Consider the following 19,323-nt stretch of genomic DNA (forward strand, 5'->3'; position numbering starts at 1 on the left):
TGCTTCATGGGAAACCTGTTAAAAACACACCAAAGCACTGCCACGAACAAGAGCAGTTCGGTTTCTGGCAAGCCCAGGGAGTATTTTGAAGACAGCCTCCCCTCTGTGTGCAGGTCTGTTCCCACAGATGCTGGAGGATTTTGTGATGCCTCTGTCAAATCCATTTTGATGATACCAGTGGAAGGGCCCTTCTTAGTGATCAGTCCACTGACAGTCAGTACTTTTAGGAAAGATGTTGAGATGCTGGAAGGTGTCCAGAGAAGGGCAACAAAGCTGGGGAGGGGTTTGAAGCACAGCCCTGTGAGGAGAGGCTGAGGGAGCTGGGGTTGCTTAGCCTGGAGAAGAGGAGGCTCAGGGGAGACCTTCTTGCTGTCTCCAACTCCCTGAAGGGAGGTTGTAGCCAGGTGGGGGTTGGTCTTTTCTCCCAGGTAACCAGCATCAGAACAAGAGGACACAGTCTCAAGCTGTGCCATGGGAGGTTTAGGCTGGAGGTGAGGAAGAAATTCTTCATGGAGAGAGTGACTGGCCATTGGAATGGGCTGCCTGGGGAGGTGATGGAGTCTCCATCACTGGAGGTGTTTAGGAAGAGCCTGGATGGGGTGCCTGGTTGCATGGTTTAGTTGATTAGATGGTGTTGGGTGATAGGTTGGACTCGATGATCTCAAAGGTCTCTTCCAACCTGGTCTGGTCTATTCTATTCTATTCTATTCTATTCTATTCTATTCTATTCTATTCTATTCTATTCTATTCTATTCTATTCTATTCTATTCTATTCTGTTCCATTCTATTCTATTCTATTCTATTCTATTCTATTCTATTCTAGGTGAGGGTTTGTCTGCCAGCTTCATACAGGCAGTTCTTTGATTTCTGCAATTCATGCTGGTGATCTGGAATCTTAACAAATAGAGTGGCTTTTAGTCCTTTGCTGTTTGACTCAGCGTTTCTTCTTCCCCTCCACCCCCTATTTTTTTCCCCCCAGTGGAAATCTGAACTTATATATGCTGAATTTGAGGTTCCTGGCATTCATTTTGCTTTCTGTTACTACCTCTTGCAGACTCTGTCTTAGAGCAAACTTGCAGAATTCAAGGAGGCTGCAGTGGGTGGCTCCAAAGCTCTGCTGTCCTGAGGTTTTTCCATGGTTTTTCTGCGCTCACTGCACCTGATGAAACTGCCACAAGGCAGAAACAAAAAAAGATGTGTTGGTGTTTGACCCCAAAATGATATATTTTAGTGTCTTTTAAAAACAACCCACTAACTGTAGAGTATACAAATATAAGCAGTATGTTGAAGTGTTTATTATTTAGAATAGAATAGAATAAACCAGGTTGGAAGAGACCTTCAAGATCATCGTGTCCAACCTTGGAACACTGGATTTCCTCCTCATGTAGCATGAATTTGGTCAGCTGTGGTTTGGTGCCAACCACACATTATGTCCCCCTTGTGCAGAAGTTGTATAGTTTAAAGAACTGCATCATGCAGTTACCTGGTTTAAGGCCTTCTTTGAGATGAACCCAAGATTTTCTTGGTTAAGAAAGAACATGGATCCTGGTGCTTTGTGTTACTTGGTGCTGCCTGGCAGGTGTAAGTCTTTGGTAGATCTGCTTTGCTGTTGTTTTCTGCCACCTTAAACTTTTTAGGTGAAATGTGATTTTCTGTTAAAAAGAAAGACAGCATAGGGAGAGCAAACTTGAATCCTGAATTCCCCCAGCTCAGCACTGCTGGCCCTGGAAATGTGGTGGTGAAATTCACAGCCTCTTGAGAGAGCCAGAAGTTGCCACACAGCTGGGTCATGGGCAGGGATTGCTCTAAGGGTTTGGAGGTGAGGTGTCTCGAGGGCTTCCAGCCTTCCTACTAGCTCTGAAATCTTTGTGTTTTCTTTCACACCTATTTGAGTTCAGCTGAGTACAGAGCACAACTGAGTATCTCTCTCCAGTTCCCTGCTCCATCAGGCACTGCACATGAAGAAATCTGCACTGCCTGCACCGAGTCAAATGATTTTGCAGGTTGCTGCATGGCACAAACTGGGGAGACTTGGTGATACTGCATGGCACAGGGGAAAAGGGATCTGTGCCCAGCCAGGAGAGAGACTGCAGAATGCTGCTGGGGCTGAGCAGGAGCCAGAGCAGTGGGCAGTCCTGCTGGAGTGTAAGCGTGTCTGTTTGTTGAGGCATTCGTTTCAGATCACGTATTACTCACCTACTATTAAAAACAGCCTGGTGTGTTGTGCACAGGGTGCTCAGCTCTTGATCCTGTGCCCACTTGGCTCCTGCCAGCCTCTCCAGCACAGGCATGCCATGGGCAGTGTCTTTGCAGCGTGGATTAGAAGCAAGGCAGTGCTTTACCCCAGACAACCTGTGTATAGCATGATGGTAATCTGTATGTGCAGGTTACAAGTGTCCCTTTGGGTAGCTGTTTGAAGTGGGGGCAAAGCCATTTCGTTACTTCCCAGAAAAAGCACATTCTGGCCCCAGCTATGAGCAATATTTGCTGTGGGTGAGTGCTGTGGCATTTCTTTCCCTGACTCACCTGCATGTGCCTGCCATGTCCAGCTCAGCCGTCACATGTGTATAGCCAGGGCAGATGTGCAGCCTCCTTCCCTCTTCCCCCAGAAGACTCTGGGGCACCCCTGTGGATATCATAGTATCATAGTATCAGTCAGGGTTGGAAGGGACCACAAGGATCATCTAGTTCCAACCCCCCTGCCATGGGCATGGACACCCCACACTAGATCAGGCTGCCCAGAGCCTCATCCAGCCTGCTCTTAAACACCTCCAGGGACGGGGCCTCAACCACCTCCCTGCACAACCCATTCCAGGGCTTCACCACTCTCATGGGGAAGAACTTCCTCCTCCCCTCCAGCCTGAATCTCCCCACCTCCAGCTTCATTCCATTCCCCCTAGTCCTATCACTACCTGAGATCCTAAGCAGTCCCTCCCCAGCCTTCTTGTAGCCCCCTTCAGATACTGGAAGGCCACAATGAGGTCACCTGGGAGCCTTCTCTTCTCCAGACTGAACAGCCCCAACTCCTTCAGTCTGTCCTCATAGGAGAGGTGCTCCAGCCCTCTGCTCATCCTCGTGGTCCTTCTCTGGACACCTTCCAGCACCTCCATATCCCTCTTGTAATAGGGGCTCCAGAACTGGAGGCAGTACTCCAGGTGGGGTCTCACCAGAGCTGAGCAGAGGGGGAGAATCACCTCCCTTGCCCTGCTGGCCACACTTCTCCTTATGCAGCCCAGGATCTGATTGGCTTTGTGGGCTGCAAGTGCACACTGAGAGCTCCTGGTGAGCTTCTTGTCCACCAGCACCCCCAGTTCTATACAGAGAGAGTGATTGCCCATTGGAATGGGCTGCCCAAGGAGGTGGTGGAGTCGCTGTCATTGGAGGTGTTCGGGAGGAGACTTGCTGGGGTGCTTGGTGCCATGGGTTAGTTGTTTAGGTGGGTTGGATTGGTTGATGGGTTGGACACGATGATCTTGAAGGTCTCTTCCAACCTGGTTTGATTTATTCTAAAATCTCTCTCCTCAGGGCTGCTTTCCAGCCACACTGCAGTGCCCAAAGCGTGGGTTCAGCCCCCAGCTGACAGCACTGTCTGCCTTCAGCTGTCCCTCCATGAAAGCCAGAGGCTGAAAGCCTGCCCTTTTCTCTGGCCTGTCTCTAATTACTGCCTTGTAAGCTCTTTCCTCCGAGTCTGATTATTATTATGAGAGCTGACTGTTCAGAAAAATACTGTTGTTTGCTTTCAGATCTGGGCTTGTGTACAAGGAGCTTTGGAGTAATAATTTTGCAGACTCTGGAGATGTTGGTGTTAGCAGGATTTATTTTTTTTTCACTTCATTCAGAGTTAATTTATGAAAGCCACAAGGTTTTAGTGGTGGTTTTGGTTGTCCAGAATGCCCAGAGTGTTATCTCAGGCTGATTCAAAATGCTCTCAGATCTTCCCTAATTAATTTACAGCAGGTTTGATCGCACCTCGGTGTTACAAAGCATAGCTTAAATGCTGCTACCTGGGTTTATTTCCTGAAGTAGATTGAAAGAAAACTGCTTGACAGTCTAGTTCAGAGTCCTGTTTTGTTTTTAACTGGAAAGGATAACTCTTGGTGAATTTTACCTTGCCCTGAGCTCGATGGTGCTGGAAATCCAGCACGGTGATCTGATAATTTGCTGCCGGGGAAGACACTTCTGAAGTGCAGTATTTGTTTGAGGTGTGTTCAGGCTTGGAAAAGGCCCATCTGGTCCAGTGTGGATTTTTCCATTATTCATTGAAGGTAATGGCTTGCATTTGACAAATGATGCTCATATGATAAAGCTTATTTGGGTATTTGACTTAATGAGACACTTGAGGTAAATGTTTTGCTTCCGGTCTTGTTCCGGTGAAGAGGATTCTGAGTTGCTCAGTTTGTTATTCTGATCCCCATAAAAGGAACTTCATCTGCAGCCATGTTTTAAAGGACATTTGCACTGGAGCAAAGCAATGTTTGAAGCCATGCTGCTCAGAAGCAGGCAGGGAAGCACTGCGAGATCTGTATCTCAGCAGACTCAGAGTCTGCCCGTGTCTGAAGCAGCAAGTTGCAGTGCAGTAAAATGAGGAGGATTGTTAGGAGTTGTGGGCTCCCACTGTTGTTTTGCTATGTTCATCTTTATGGACCTTGTTGGTCTTTGTGGCTTCTTGCTCGAGGGTCTTTTGTTTGCTGCAGGACACTGTGACCTTGGAAAGCCATAAGGGCTTTGGCAGTGCCCTTGCCTCTCTTGGGCTGCTCCTGATAGAGGTCATAGTATCATAATATCAGTCAGGGTTGGAAGGGACCACAAGGATCATCTAGTTCCAACCCCCCGGCCATGGGCAGGGACACCCCACACTAGATCAGCCTGGCCAGAGCCTCAGCCAGCCTGGGCTTAAACACCTCCAGGGATGGGGCCTCAACCACCTCCCTGGACAACCCATTCCAGGGCTTCACCACTCTCATGGGGAAGAACTTCCTCCTCCCATCCAGCCTGAATCTCCTCACCTCCAGCTTCATTCCATCCCCCCTAGTCCTATCACTACCTGAGATCCTGAGCAGTCCCTCCCCAGCCTTCCTGTAGCCCCCTTCAGATACTGGAAGGCCACAATGAGGTCTCCTGGGAGCCTTCTCTTCTCCAGACAGAATAGCCCCAACTCCTTCAGTCTGTCCTCACAGGAGAGGTGCTCCAGCCCTCTGATCATCCTTGTGGCCCTTCTCTGGACACCTTCCAGCACCTCCATATCCCTCTTGTAATAGGGGCTCCAGAACTGGATGCAGTACTCCAGGTGGGGTCTCACCAGAGCTGAGCAGAGGGGAAGAATCACCTCCCTTGACCTGCTGGCCACACTTTTCCTGCTGCAGCCCAGGATCTGATTGGCTTTGTGGGCTGCAAGTGCACACTGAGAGCTCCTGTTGAGCTTCTCATCCACCAGCACCCCCAAGTCTCTCTCCTCAGGGCTGCTTTCCAGCCAGTCCCTGCCCAGCCTGGATTTGTGTCTGCGATTGCCTCGACCCAGATGCAGGACCCTGCACTTGCTCTTACTGAACCTCCTGAGGTTGGCTTGTGCCCACCTCTCCAGCCTGTCCAGGTCCCTCTGGATGGCCTCCCTTCTAAGGAATGCTAATCAGCTTTACCAAGTGGGAGGGGGTTCCTGGAGATGCATGGAGTGATGAGGTGGAGCAATTCATGAAGCCAAGCTTTAGGAGTTTTGATTTGAGATTGGGCAGGGCAATATCAGAAGCAAGGCTGGGGCAGGAAATCCTTGTGGGTAAATAGTTCACCAAATACTGGCTCAGAGAGCTGAGTTGAAGTTTGAGGTGACACATGTTGGACTTGATGATCTTTGAGGTCTCTTCCAACCTTGGTGATTCTGTGATCAAAAGGTACCAGTCTTCCCAGCTGGTAGATGTCTTGGATTTAAGCAGAAAGGAAAATACAGTGATGTTGAGAATGACCTCCCCAAAGTCCTAGTTTGAAGTTGAAAGGAAGGATGGAGAGGCCAAAGAGTGCTGCAGGATGAGACTGGCAATACGTGTTGGCAGTGCAGGATGTGGGCAAGGCAATTTGTCCTGCCTATGGCATAGGACTCTTCAGAGATGGCAGAAAGGTTGATGAGGAAACCAGGATGAGAAAACACTGTTCACCTGTGCTTCATCCCACTCCGAGCTGCCTCAGTGGGCCTGGGGATAGCATGTGCAGACACAAATGCTTCCAAAGAGCCTCACTGATTAACTGCAGTCTGGCCACGCACTCCTGTGTGACAAACTGTCCACACTGCTTCCCTAAATATTATCTTTTTGTAGACCTTAATGATTGTTGCCTTTGTTTGCTCCCTCCTTGATAAGGTGAGATAGCACAAGTGGTTCAGTCAGGTATATTTGCCTTGCTCTCCAGGAGGTGCTGGAAGTGTCACTCCTCAGCTCGACCATGCATCTCTGTTGCCACAGTCTGGGGTGGGGAGAGGGGAGTGGATTTGGCTTCAGAACTTTGAGATCCAAACTCCCCTCTCTACCACAGAGGGAGATGGAAGTATCCTAACTGTTTCCTTGGCTCCTGGGAAGTTATTTAGGAGCTCTGTGCGAGGGATCCCAACTTCTGAATATCTCTTGCGGCAGCGGGGTGCCACCCTGTGAGTTTTCAGGCTGTTGTTTCTCTGACTTGTGTTCTCTCACTGCAGTTTGCAGTGAATCTCAGCTTCCAGGGCTGAAATAAGTGGTTCCTGCTTTAACTCCATCTGTGTGTAATTTGGTTTCAGGGCAGTGCACAGTCTAACCACTATTCACTGTTATTTGCCAAAATGACAGAGGCTCATTTACAGCTAAAAGGCTGCTCTCAGTGGTCTCACCTCCCTTCCTGTTACTGTCTCTGTTTTCAATGACTTTCTGGCTTTCTCCTGAGATCTTTTCTCTGCCCATTCCCTCATGGAGATCTAGGTACAGGCTGCCCACTGTGAGTCCCTTCTGTTTGGATAAAGCCTCATTGCAATTACATGTGCATCTTGTACATGTGTATATGTACTTGAAGAAATGGATTTGGGGGTGCTGGTGGATGAGAAGCTCAATATGAGCCACCAGTGTGCACTTGCAGCCCAGGAAGCAAATTGTATCCTGGGCTGCATCGCCAGAAGTGTGGCCAGCAGGTTGAGGGAGGTGATTCTCCCCCTCTACTTCACTCTGGTGAGACCCCACCTTGAGTACTGTGTCCAGTTCTGGAGCTCCTATTACATGGGAGAGACAGACATGCTGAAGCATGTCCAAAGAAGGGCCACAAGGATGATCAGAGGGCTGGAGCTTCTCTCCTATGGAGACAGACCGAGAGACTTAGGGTTGTTCAGTCTGGAGAGGAGACAGCTCTGAGGAGACCTTATTGTGGCCTTTCAGTATCTGAAGGGGGCTACAGGAAAACTGGTGAGGGACTTTTTAGGATGTCAGGTAGTGATAGGACTAGGAGGAATGGAGCAAAACTGGAAGTGGGTAGATTCAGATTGGGTGTTAGGAAGAAATTCTTCACCAAGAGGGTGGTGAGACACTGGCACAGGTTGCCCAGGTGGAAGCCTCATCCCTGGAAGCTTTTAAAGCCAGTCTGGATGTGGATGTGAGCAGCCTGATGTGGTGTGAGGTGTCCCTGCCCGTGGCAGCGGGGCTGGAACTGGATGGTCCTTGGGGTCCCTTCCAGCCCTGATGATTCTGCAGTTCTATGTGTCAGTGGTGGTTGGTGCTGGTGTGGCACCAACTTCATGTTACATTGTAGGGAATGAGGTTGGTGCTTCACGTGGACATGCTGCAGTTAGAACTTTCTCACTGTGTAGCCACTGGCTGTTTCCCTTCCTGTGTGTTACAAGAGCTTGATGTTTCTCAGATCTGTGTGGCGTACAATTTCTAATCGCTGCTGCCTTGTTTCCCACATAGAGAAAGGAGATTTCATTGCCCTGGATCTCGGGGGCTCTTACTTCCGAATCCTGCGGGTGAAGGTGTCGCATGAGAAGAAGCAAACGGTGCAAATGGAAAGCGAAATTTATAACACCCCTGAAGATATCATGCACGGCAGTGGGACTCGGGTAAGCACCTCTCCTTTGTCATCATACAACCACAGAACTGTTGAGGTTGGAAGAGACCTTCAGGATCATCAAGTCCAACCGCTCACCTAGAGCTCACCACAGTCCCACCCCTACTGCTACGCTACTACCATTAAACCGCGTCTCTCAGCGCCGCATCCACACGTCTTGCGTATCCCTTCAGGGATGGCTATTCCACCACCTCTCTGGGCAGCCTCTTCCAGTGCTTGATAACCCTTTCTGTGAAGGAATTTTTCCTAATATCCAGCCTGACCCTCCCCAGGCATGACTAGACTAGACTAGACTAGGATAGAATAGAGTAGAATAGGATAGAGTAGAGTAGAGTAGAATAGAATAGACCAGTTTGGAAGAGACCTTCAAGATCATCACATCCAACCTATCATCCAACACCACCTAATCAACTAAACCATGCGACCAAGCACCCTATCAAGTCTTCTCCTGAACACCTCCAGTGATGGTGACTCCACCACCTCCCTGGGCAGCCCATTCCAATGGGCAATCACTCTCTCTGTGTAGAACTTCCTCCTAACCTCCAGCCTAAACCTCCCCAGGTGCAGCCTGAGACTGTGTCCTCTTGTTCTGGTGCTGGTTGCCTGGGAGAAGAGACCAACCTCTGCCTGTCTACAGGCTATTTTATCTGAGGCTGTTTTATCTTTGTCCTGTCACCTGTATGTGAGAAGAGACCAGCCCTCACCTCACTCCAGCCTCCTTTGAGGTAATTGTAGAGGGCAATGAGGTCTCCCTTTAGGCTCATCTTTTGATGACTAAACAACCCTAGCTAAAGGGTTGCTAAAGATTAGCTCACACTGCCAATTTAGAAAAACACCACCAAAATGGCCTTAGCATCTTAAGAGTTGCACCTGCAGTGTGTACAGACTCAACTACAGCTTTTTGTAGACATCAAAAACAAATAGGCAGCAGCAGTTAGTGTGATAAAGCATACCTGGGTGGTGCTGTCATTGTGTGGCAGACGTTTGGCTGAGTTATGGGGGGGGGGGGGGAGGAAATGGCCTAGAAGTAAAAATTCCAGCTGCTGTAGTAAAGTTTCTTTCCACAAGCAGGGATGGTCAGCAGGAAAACAACTTAGTCTTTATAAGCAATGAGTGTGACCAGCCCTGCAATTGTAGTTTTAGATGAGGGATAGAGGCAGCCACATAGTATCATAGTATCAGGCAGGGTTGGAAGGGACCACAAGGATCATCTAGTTCCAACCCCCCTGCCATGGGCAGGGACACCCCACACTACATCAGCCTGGCCAGAGCCTCAGCCAGCCTGGGCTTAAACATCTCCAGGGATGGGCCCCAACCACCTCCCTGGACAACCCATTCCAGGGCTTCACCACTCTCATGGTGAAGAACCTCCTCCTCACATCCAGCCTGAATCTCCCCACCTCCAGCTTCATTCCATTCCCCCTAGTCCTATCACTACCTGAGATCCTGAGAAGTCCCTCCCCAGCCTTCCTGTAGGCCCCCTTCAGATACTGGAAGGCCACAATTAGGTCAGCTGGGAGCCTTCTCTTCTGCAGACTGAACAGCCCCAACTCCTTCAGTCTGTCCTCATAGGAGAGGTGCTCCAGCCCTCTGCTCATCCTTGTGGCCCTTCTCTGGACACATATCTGTCCTGGCAGTCTGGGCAGCTCAGCATTCATGAGCAGCACAAGTACATGGGGCACTTGGTGCCATGGTCTGGTTGATTGGTTGGGGTTGGCTGGTTGGTTGGACTTGGTGGTCTTGGAGGTCTCTTCCAACCTGGTTGATTCTGTGATGCATGAGAAAAATGACAGGAAGCTGAGGGAATGTTTTGGCACAACCTCAACTTAATTTATGCTAAATAAATGGTAGAGTGGGTTTTTTTGGTGTTGGTTCCCTCCCCCCCCCTAGTCTTCCATGTTCCAAGAGTAGAAAATATTTGGATCCATCTCTTCACATTTCAGATCAGGTTCCTTGGAAGAATTTATTCTATTTTTATGGTCAGGAGGTGGATCAGAATGAAAAATTTACTGACAGACTTGTCTCAGTGTCAGTGTAAGACAGAACAGGTTGTGTTCATTGTTGGAAGCAGCAAGATGTTTTTACATTTCTTGGTAGAAGGAGGTGGTGTTAGGAGTATCAGACCTGCAGGAAACTTAGAGCTTGTTGCAGAAGAATAAACATGAAAGAAAAAAAAAAAAGACAGTTTTACCCTTAATATATTTACTGTAGTCACTGTAATGCCTTTGACATACTTATCTAGTAACTGTCAGTGAGTGTAAGAAGATAATCAAAGCTTGTAAGAGGCATTGCTGTGATATCTGATCCACAGCAATAAAATACCTTCCTTGTAAAGACTTTTCCTGATGTTATTACTTTGTTAGCTGGCCAAAAGGTCATGCAGTGGCTTTCCTATGAAACAGTTTTTGGAGGAGAGCTGAGCTGAGCTCCCCGTGGATAGTAGAGGCAAGAAAGTTGGGTGGGCTGCCCTGAGGCAGGTATGGACTAATATGATAGTTTTCAGCAGGTTTGGTATTGCTTGTCCATGAGAGAGTATCAAGAGCTGGAGAACCAAGGGGCAAGTGTCTGTTCCTGGGAGGCAAGACAGGCTGACTTAAGGGGAGACTTGGTGGAGGAGAAGCCAGAAAAGGAGATGTCAAGTCTACATTCTTTGCAGGGCTTTGTTAAATATCCAAAGGCCATTTGGTTGCTGGGAACCAGCAGCATGGAGCTCAGACTGATAAGCTTTGTCACAGTTTTTAGACTGAGAGAGAGGCAAGCAAGGCTTCCACTTACCCTCAGAGGGACAGTTACTGCCAGTATTTCAGTACTAGCAAAAGAAGAGAAGAACTAGAAGCATCACTATGAGAGCTGCATCCAGGTTCAAAGTTGTCCCACAACAATATCCAGCCACAACTAAAAACACTTGCTGTGGGAATTCACAGGGAGTCATGGCAGATGCCCAGGAGGTGCAGGGGCAGGGGATGATTTGGTGCTTATGACTGATGTGTAGGGTTGAGGTTCTCTGAAATCTCTGAGCCAGGTTAGTGGAATACTTGGACTAACCATTGGGTAGGCTACTAAGATGATGTTATTCAGCAAGCTGTGTCATTAACTTCAGTGAGTTATACTCTCAAAGCCTAATACATAATCAGCTTATTGAAAGGATTGTGATTTATGGCTTCATCCTTCAGGAGCACATTTTGATATTGCATTCAAACCTCTATTTTTGCCCATCTGTTCAGGCACAGGCTGACAGCTTGGCCAGTCAGAGACACTTCCCTGTCAAGGAGTCAAGGGCAAAACTCTCATTGACTTCAGCAGTGTAATAACAGGCCTAAAATTTGCAAGCAGCCTGTCTTTGGTGTCAGCATAGCAAATGGGAGCGTGCCTGAAGCTTCATTTTGGTGGTGTTTGTTTCTGTCCTGCTGCCACTGGGGGTAGGTTATGGATTTGCATCTTAAATCTTCCCTGTTTGTGGTCTTGAGCGTGAGCTCAGACCTCCAGCTGCTTGCCAAAGTTTGCTGGCTGCTGGTCAAATGGATCCTTGTGGAGATTTCTTGGAGCCTGACCTGAGCAGGCAACTTCATAGCCAGAGGAAGTAATGAAGCCTGGTATCATATTGCTCAGCATCTCATGGTTGTATTGATTCAGGTCTGTAAAGGTATAAAGCCTGGCTGGTCCTTTCCTCGTGGCTGTGCTGTCCACTCTGTCTCCCTGATGCAATATTTGGCTCACTCCATTGCCTACTCCATACATGTGGTTGGCAGGAAGTTGGATTTATCCTTAAGTCACTTTGCCCTGCTTGGATGAAATCTGCAGGTACTTTGTAACATGGCTTCTGCTGTCTTGTCAAGAGTTATTGGGCATTTGCAAGGTTTGGCTGCCAGTCTGGGCACAGACACATACAGATGTTTCCTTGAGTCCCCTTAGGGAAAAATCTTACTGCTGCCAAGTGTAGCAAAATTGATGCATGTCCTCTTGAGCAGTGCCTTCCTCTGTGCTTTGTTACCAGCTGCAGCACAGTCAGCCCATGCACTGCTGACCAGAGACTGCTGCTGTAGCATCAAGAATGTGGCTAACAGGGACTTGTGTTTGCCGATGCAGGCTGTGGCATGGATCCCACTGCTTGCCAGAGCCCTACTGACGGCTGCAGCATTGCTTGCAGCAAGTCTGTATGCTAACTCACAGCAGGTCATGCCAGGACTGCATGGACGAACACCAGCAGGTGCATGGACTTTCTGGAGCGCACTGGGAATGCTGAGGCATCTTCTCAGCTGGACTTGCAGAGCAGGTCCTGTCTCTTCCCTATGCAGTCATGGCTCATTGCATGAGAGGGATTTATGCAGCAACATCCACAGTCAGTATTTCTGCTTCCTGCTGTGTGACTTCCCGAGGGGGTTGAGGTTAGCCCTTGATTATCATCTGTAATCCTGGGAGCAGGTGCAAGTTTAGTAGGGATTGAGTGTATAGCAAGATACTTTGAGATGTAAATAAAGCCATATGCCTCTGCTCCTCCTGGAGACCTTGTCATACTTTATTACTTAGCTGTACTTCTTTGTTTTCCCAGCTCTCTTTCCCCTCTCTCTCTCTCTCATCAGCAGGGTTGAAAACAGTCCTACAGAGGTGCAGCAGTGTAGGTAGCTTTTTCCAGGCTGTTTCACTGCACATGTCCTTGATTTGCCCAGGACTATGAATGGCAACATTTTTCCCTGGAAAACTACTGTACTTCTGTTTAATCAAATCTGACCTCATTTTGTGACTGGCTTTAAGGTCCTCTGTTAAATTGTAACACACACTCTCACACACACACACACACACACTTCTTGACCTGCTTTGAGTAGCAAAATGTTCCTCTTCATTTTTTTTGGGTAATTGTGCTTAATAAAGCTGTGCAGGCTACTTGCAACCAACAGATAGCTTTTTGTGCTCCCTCCCAATTATCCCCCAGTCTTCTGGGCAGTTCTCCTGACCTGGTCCCACCAGTGCTGCAGATAGGGTTGGGGTTTGTTTGGGGTTTATTTTGGGGTTTTTTGTTTGTTTTGTTGTTTATTCCAGGGAGTTAAAATATGAGTTAAAATATCTACCTTCTGAGGCAGGTGGTGACTTGGTAATAATTAGTTTGACTTCTGTTTGTGGTAGTTCAAGGCACTTCTGACTTCTTGACAGTTGTAGAAAGAAATGTGTATTTTTGTTGCTTCAGTTGCCAGGGCTTGAATTGAGCTTTGAGTGTTGGAAGCTACCTGGGCTCTGAGCGTTGCAAATTTCCCCAGGGGCTTTCCAGATAGCTTGATTAAAGAGGGATCCCTTGCCTTCATGCCCACAAGCTTCCTGGCATGCCTGACTCCTGGCCTGGCTGCTGGGCACACATGGTGTCACAGGGTGCTCTCAAGGTAGGAATTGGTGGCTGCAAGCCTAGTGCAGGCTGCCTGCATGGTTCAGCCTTGGCAAAACAGTGCATAAAATGTTCCCATTTGGGGTTGTTTCCCAGAACATGTGAACATGGGACCTCGACTGACTGAACAGATGGGCAGAATCCAATGGGATGGCATTTAACAAGTCCAAGTGCTGGGTGCTGCACTTTGGCCACAGCAACCCCATGCAGAGCTATAGGCTGGGGTCAGAGTGGCTGGAGAGCAGCCAGGCAGAGAGGGACCTGGGGGTACTGATCGACACCCACCTAAACATGAGCCAGCAGTGTGCCCAGGTGGCCAAGAAGGCCAATGGCATCCTGGCCTGCATTAAGAATAGTGTGGCCAGCAGGAGCAGGGAAGTCATTGTGCCCCTGGACTCTGCATTGGTTAGGCCACACCTTGAGTCCTGTGTCCAGTTCTGGACCCCTCAGTTTAAGAAGGACATCGAAACACTTGAATGTGTCCAGAGAAGGGCAACAAGGCTGGGGAGAGGCCTTGAGCACAGCCCTGTGAGGAGAGGCTGAGGGAGCTGGGATTGTTTAGCCTGGAGAAGAGGAGGCTCAGGGGTGACCTCATTGCTCTCTACAACTCCCTGAAAGGTGGTTGTAGCCGGGAGGCGGTTGGTCTCTTCTCCCAGGCAACCAGCACCAGAACAAGGGGACACAGTCTCAAGCTGCGCCAGGGGAGATTTAGACTCGAGGTGAGGAGAAAGTTCTTCACCAAGCAAGTTATTTGTCATTGGAATGTGCTGCCCAGGGAGGTGGTGGAGTCACCATCCCTGGAGGTGTTCAAGAGGAGATTTGATGTGGCACTTGGTGCCATGGTCTAGTCATGGGTCTGTGTTGACAGGTTGGACTCGATGATCCTCGAGGTCTCTTCCAACCTAAGTGATACTGTGATACTGTAAATATTTGGACAAATCCCCTGGGTTTCCTTTTTTGTTTGTTTGTTGTGTGCTTCAGGAGTAGATTTGAGAGACAATGTCCTTTTGGGTGGCTCCTGCAAAGCACTGGCTTCTCTGATCTCAGCAGTGCTGGAGTGAAGCAAATGTTGATCTTTTCTGTGTTAGCTGTAACGGGCTCAACCTGGTGTGGGACTGCATCCTCACGTTCTTTTGAGCTGCTCCTTCTTGGTACTGCAAGGTTAAAAGAGCAGTGTTTGTTCTCATCAGATGTTAAGTAGAAAGGTTATGGCAGACTCAAGAGCCACATGATGCCTGTTTCAGGAAAAGCATTTTTGTGTGAATGTAAAAGGAGAGTGCACTTAATAATTTATCCTTAAAGGAGTTAATGTACACTGCCAGAGAGCATTTTCTTTGCTTTGTCATTCAAAGAGCTTTTAAAATGGGGAGCAGAGATTTCCCCCTCGCCCAGCCGCAGTTTTCCTACCTCGTTTGAGGTGTTTTCTCCCTGAAACTGTGTTTCTAATCCCCATTGGTTTCACACTTTCCTCTTTCCTGCAGCTTTTTGATCATGTTGCTGAGTGCCTGGGAGACTTTATGGAGAAACAACAAATCAAAGATAAGAAGCTGCCAGTTGGGTTTACGTTTTCGTTCCCCTGTCGACAATCCAAGCTGGACGAGGTAAGATGATGTCACAATGTTCTTACTATGCAAAAGAAGCAGGATGTAATTAAAGCAAAGCCATGAAAGCAGTGTCCTGGGCAGGTCTCATTTTGGGGATAAATGAATGCTGTGTTTCACTGTCAGACTTAATGTCTGTGTTTACGTTCAGCCTGGTGTTAACAGATGACGAAGGAGGCATCTGATGTTTTGTAGGAGCTCTTCAAGTGTTATGGTTTACCATGTAAACACAGCAGTGGTTTTTCCTGCCTCCTGTGCAGCCTTTTTCACCCCTCCATGAGGTTTTAACTGGTGTAACCCAGCCTGGCAGCTCAGGTTTTCCTGAACTTCACAAGCACATGCACCAGTGTGGATGAAGGTCTCCCTCCTGAGCACCCAGCCGAGGGGGATCGGGCAGGGCACCTGGACGTGCCGTGCTTCACAAAGGGATGGAAATAACCATGTGTGAAGTGAGTGATGAGATTCCCATGATGAGGCTGCCACGAAATGTTCCTCCTTTTGCTCATTGTCTCACAAACGACTCAGCAGCCTCCGCTCCTGGTGCAGCATCGCTATGGCGACGGCGTAGCAAATTAATGCAGGAAAGTGACATCCAGGCCCAGCGCTGAGTTGGCTGCACTGTTGAAGCACGACCTGCTTTTCTAGCTTGCAGGTCTCTAGGTTAGCCTGGTGCAGCAGCTCCCCAGATGCTGGTGCTGAGGAGGGCCAGGTGAGACACGATTTTTACTACGTTTCATACTCCTTGAGCAATGCTGAAAGCTGAAATCAAGGGCGCTGACTAACTCAGGGTCTGAATGTAGTTAAGAGCAGAGAGCTGCCTCGTCCTGAATCAGTTTTGGTGCAGCTCTCCAGTCTGGCTGTGGTGCATGGTAAGGCTCAGGCCGCTGACTGCAGCGGAGTCATGCTGGGGGTGTGGTCGTGCAGCTGAGTTGCCCTTGAGGAAGTTATTTAGCTGCATGGTACATGTTTGTGGGCTGGTTTGCTCAAGCCAGCTGGGATGAAATCATGCTTATGTGGGGCAGGGGCAGGCAGGTAGCATGTGGGATGGCTTGGGGACACCTGTGGAGACTTGGAGATGAGCAGTGGCAGCGTGGAGGAGAACAGTAAGAGACAAGGGAGAGCGTCTCTTACTAAAAAACCAACCAAACAAAAAACTCACCTCTCTTTCTGAGAGTTTTTGTGATATTTCAGGCATCTGATAAATCTGTTTCTCTAGATTCTGTGGGCCACATTTATTCCTGGATTGCTGCTTCTGTGAGGCTGTGCTTGCCTGGGTGCTTATTTCCTGTGCTTGGTGAGCAGAAGGAGGCAGGGTTGTCCTTGAGTTCTCCAAGGGCGACAAGGTGGCACTGCCTGGTTGGGTCCTACTCAACCTTACTGCATTCCATAGACTCCTCCCTGCTGCCAAGGCCTTGCTGGCAAAGCTGAAAGTCCTGCCAGGCTGAGAGGAGCTGCTCTTTGCCAGTGTGGTTTGACCAGCCTCCTGAATTTGCCTGGGACAATGGGCCATTTAAAGCTGTGCCTGCAGAGTGGGCTTTGCCCCTGCTTTCCCTGTGCTGCTGCACGGGGCTCTGCTGGGTTTCTAAATGATGCTAATGAGAGCAGCACAGTGATAAAACTTCAGCAAACTGAGTTTGTGGTGGAGTGATAGGAGGATGCCTCCTGGTCTGGAAAGGGGTGCCCTGACCCTTCTGTCTCCTGTTGCTATCCCAGTTGGGAGGACAATGTGCACAAGACGTGTAGTTGGTTTTGAAGCTGAGATATGGGCAAACATACACCTGGGCAGTGGCTGCTTGTGCCTCTTAGGCTTCAGCTTTTCTGGTTTGTAGCTTTGTGGACTCTTGTCGTGATAGATGTGAATATTGTGATGCATATGAAAAGCTGAGCTGGTTTGAGACATCTTTCCTGTTGACTGCTGTCTGCACTCTTTTCTTCCTTTTGTTATTGTTGACTTACATCCTGAATGCTCTGGATCAGACAGGCATTAGCTAAATTGAAAATGTAGTGGTGGATTTGTGGGTCATTTATAGCAGTTGGCAGACAAGGAGTTCCATACCATGAGGGTGGTGGAACACTGGATCAGGCTGCCCAGGGAGATGGTTGAGGCCCAGTCCCTGGAGATATTCAAGATGAGGCTTGATAGTGCTCTGGGCAACCTGATCTGGTTGAGGATGTCCCTGCTTACTGCAGAGGGGGATGGACTAAATGACCTTTAGAGGCCCCTTCCAACCCAAATCATTCTATGATTTCCTTTTGGATCTGTGCTGTAAATTGGGGGCATAACGTTGTTGCATTTCCAGTGTTCCCATGTGCCTCCACCCATGGACGTGACCTGACGGTGAAACAAGCCCCGGGAGCTGGGGAGTTCAGGCAGCAAACATGCTGCAGCCCAGTCCTGGGCGCACAAACATCACATCCCTGCTCTTTTCTCAGTCCTGCACTGTCAGCTTTTTCTGAAAGCAGTCGATTTCCATGGCCCAAAAGGATTAAATGGTTTTCCAAGAAAAACTGTCGAGGAGTGAAAGGGAGAGGAGCAGGCTGAAAATGCAAAATGCAAGCAAACTGTTTTCTGGCAAGGGAGGGGAAAAACAATTTCCCACCTTTTAGCTTACTGTAAGGAGAATCAAAGACTGCCAGCTGTCTGGGGTTGGATTGGTTAGGTCAGGTAAGAAAAGAGACCTGAAGATGTGTTTGAAGTATAAAGTGTTGTTTTGAAGGAGAGAAAAACCAAAGGGTCAGTTTGTGTCTTTCAGGGGCATCCCTGTTGAACATTGCTCTCTTGTTTCGCCCCAGGGTATTCTGATCACCTGGACAAAGCGGTTCAAAGCCAGCGGAGTGGAGGGAGCAGATGTGGTGAGGCTGCTTAACAAGGCCATCAAGAAACGTGGGGTGAGTTGTCCTTCATTCTTTTTGTAACTGCCTCACTGCACTCTGGTGTTTCTCTGCCAGGGACCACTCTTGGTGTCACTCACCTCAGCATGTGGTCTGAGTGATGGTGCAGCTCTGCATTCATGCACGAGGACCACAGAATCGCTATGGTTGGAAAAGAGCTTTAAGATCATCAGATCCAACCATTAGGTAACCCTGCCAGGGCCACTGCTACACCACATCCTTGAGCACCATATCTGGAAAGCTTTTAAATGCATCCAGGGATGGCAATTCAACCACTTCCCTGGGCACCCTGTTCCAGTATTTGCTAACCCAGTTTCTCATGTGTGGGTTTGCCATTTTCTGGGAAAATGGAGCAACATCAGAGCTGCTGTGTGGAAGCTGTGATTTTCCTCTGAGCACAAAACAGAACTAACTGTGGTGTGGTTTGTCACTGGCAACCATCAGCAATTTTATCACCCTCCAAACCCAGAAAGTGCTGTGTGTCAGTGCTGCAGCTTTTCAACGACACCAACATGTCTCATTCCTGAGAAACTCTTGCTCATGGCCTGGGCTCAGCTGAGTTGTGCAGCTGCCTTGCTTGGGAACAGGAGAGGAGCAGAGCAGAAGAGAATGGGGGTGTATTAGAAGGGGTGTGGTTAGTAGGTTGAGAGAGGTTCTCCTCCCCCTCTACTCTGCCCTGGTGAGGCCTCATCTGGAATAGTGTTCAGTCTGGCCCCCTCAGTTCCAGAGAGACAGGGAGCTACTAGAGAGAATCCAGTGCAGAGGCACAAAGATGATTAAGCAGTGTAACATCTTCCTTATGAGGAGAGACTGAGGGAGCTGAGGGCTCTTTAGCTTGGAGAGGAGGTGGCTGAGGGCTGACCTCATTCATGTTTATAAATATGTAAAGGGTGAGTGCCAAGAGGATGGAGCCAGGCTCTGCTTGGTGATGCCCAGTTACAGGGCAGGGGACAGTGGGTGAAGTTGAGGCATAGGAAGTTCCATGGAAACATGGGGAATTTTTTTTCTCTCTGTGAAGGTGACAGAACCCTGGAACAGGCTGCCCAGGGGGGTTGTGGAGTCTCCCTCTCTGGAGACATTCAAAACCTGCCTGGATGTGTTCCAGTTTGATCTGGTATAGGTGATCCTGGCAGGGGGTTGGACTGGGTGGTATTTTGAGGTCCCTTCCAACCCTAACATTCTGTGACTGTGTGATTCCAGGCTCAGTGAGCCTTGGTGGCTCCCTGCCAGTTACTCACTGCTGATTTTATGGAGGGTGAAGGTGACTGGGTTGCTAGTTTAAACAAAAAAAGGCCCTGAGCATGAGATGGAATGGATTTGGGTTTGTGATGCTTGCAGCAGGTGATATGGTGATCACTCAGCATCCAAATTAATCAGGAACTGTGCTGC

At 48.8% G+C, this 19,323-nt stretch overlaps 1 protein-coding gene across 2 annotated transcripts in view; it reads left to right on the forward strand.

Moving 5' to 3' along the window:
- HK1 (hexokinase 1) overlaps positions 1-19,323 on the forward strand; it is a 64,059-nt gene that overhangs the window by 20,309 nt on the left and 24,427 nt on the right. For both annotated transcript variants that reach the window (XM_068140291.1, XM_068140290.1), the window contains 3 exons: positions 7,911-8,059; positions 14,923-15,042; positions 17,836-17,931. In XM_068140291.1, the coding sequence (XP_067996392.1) occupies positions 7,911-8,059; positions 14,923-15,042; positions 17,836-17,931 (365 nt within the window). The remainder of the gene's footprint in view (positions 1-7,910; positions 8,060-14,922; positions 15,043-17,835; positions 17,932-19,323) is intronic.

The sequence above is a fragment of the Melanerpes formicivorus genome, unplaced genomic scaffold (assembly GCF_026170545.1).
Source record: "Melanerpes formicivorus ecotype bairdi unplaced genomic scaffold, bMelFor1.0.p_v2 SCAF_6, whole genome shotgun sequence".
Lineage (NCBI taxonomy): Eukaryota > Metazoa > Chordata > Aves > Piciformes > Picidae > Melanerpes > Melanerpes formicivorus.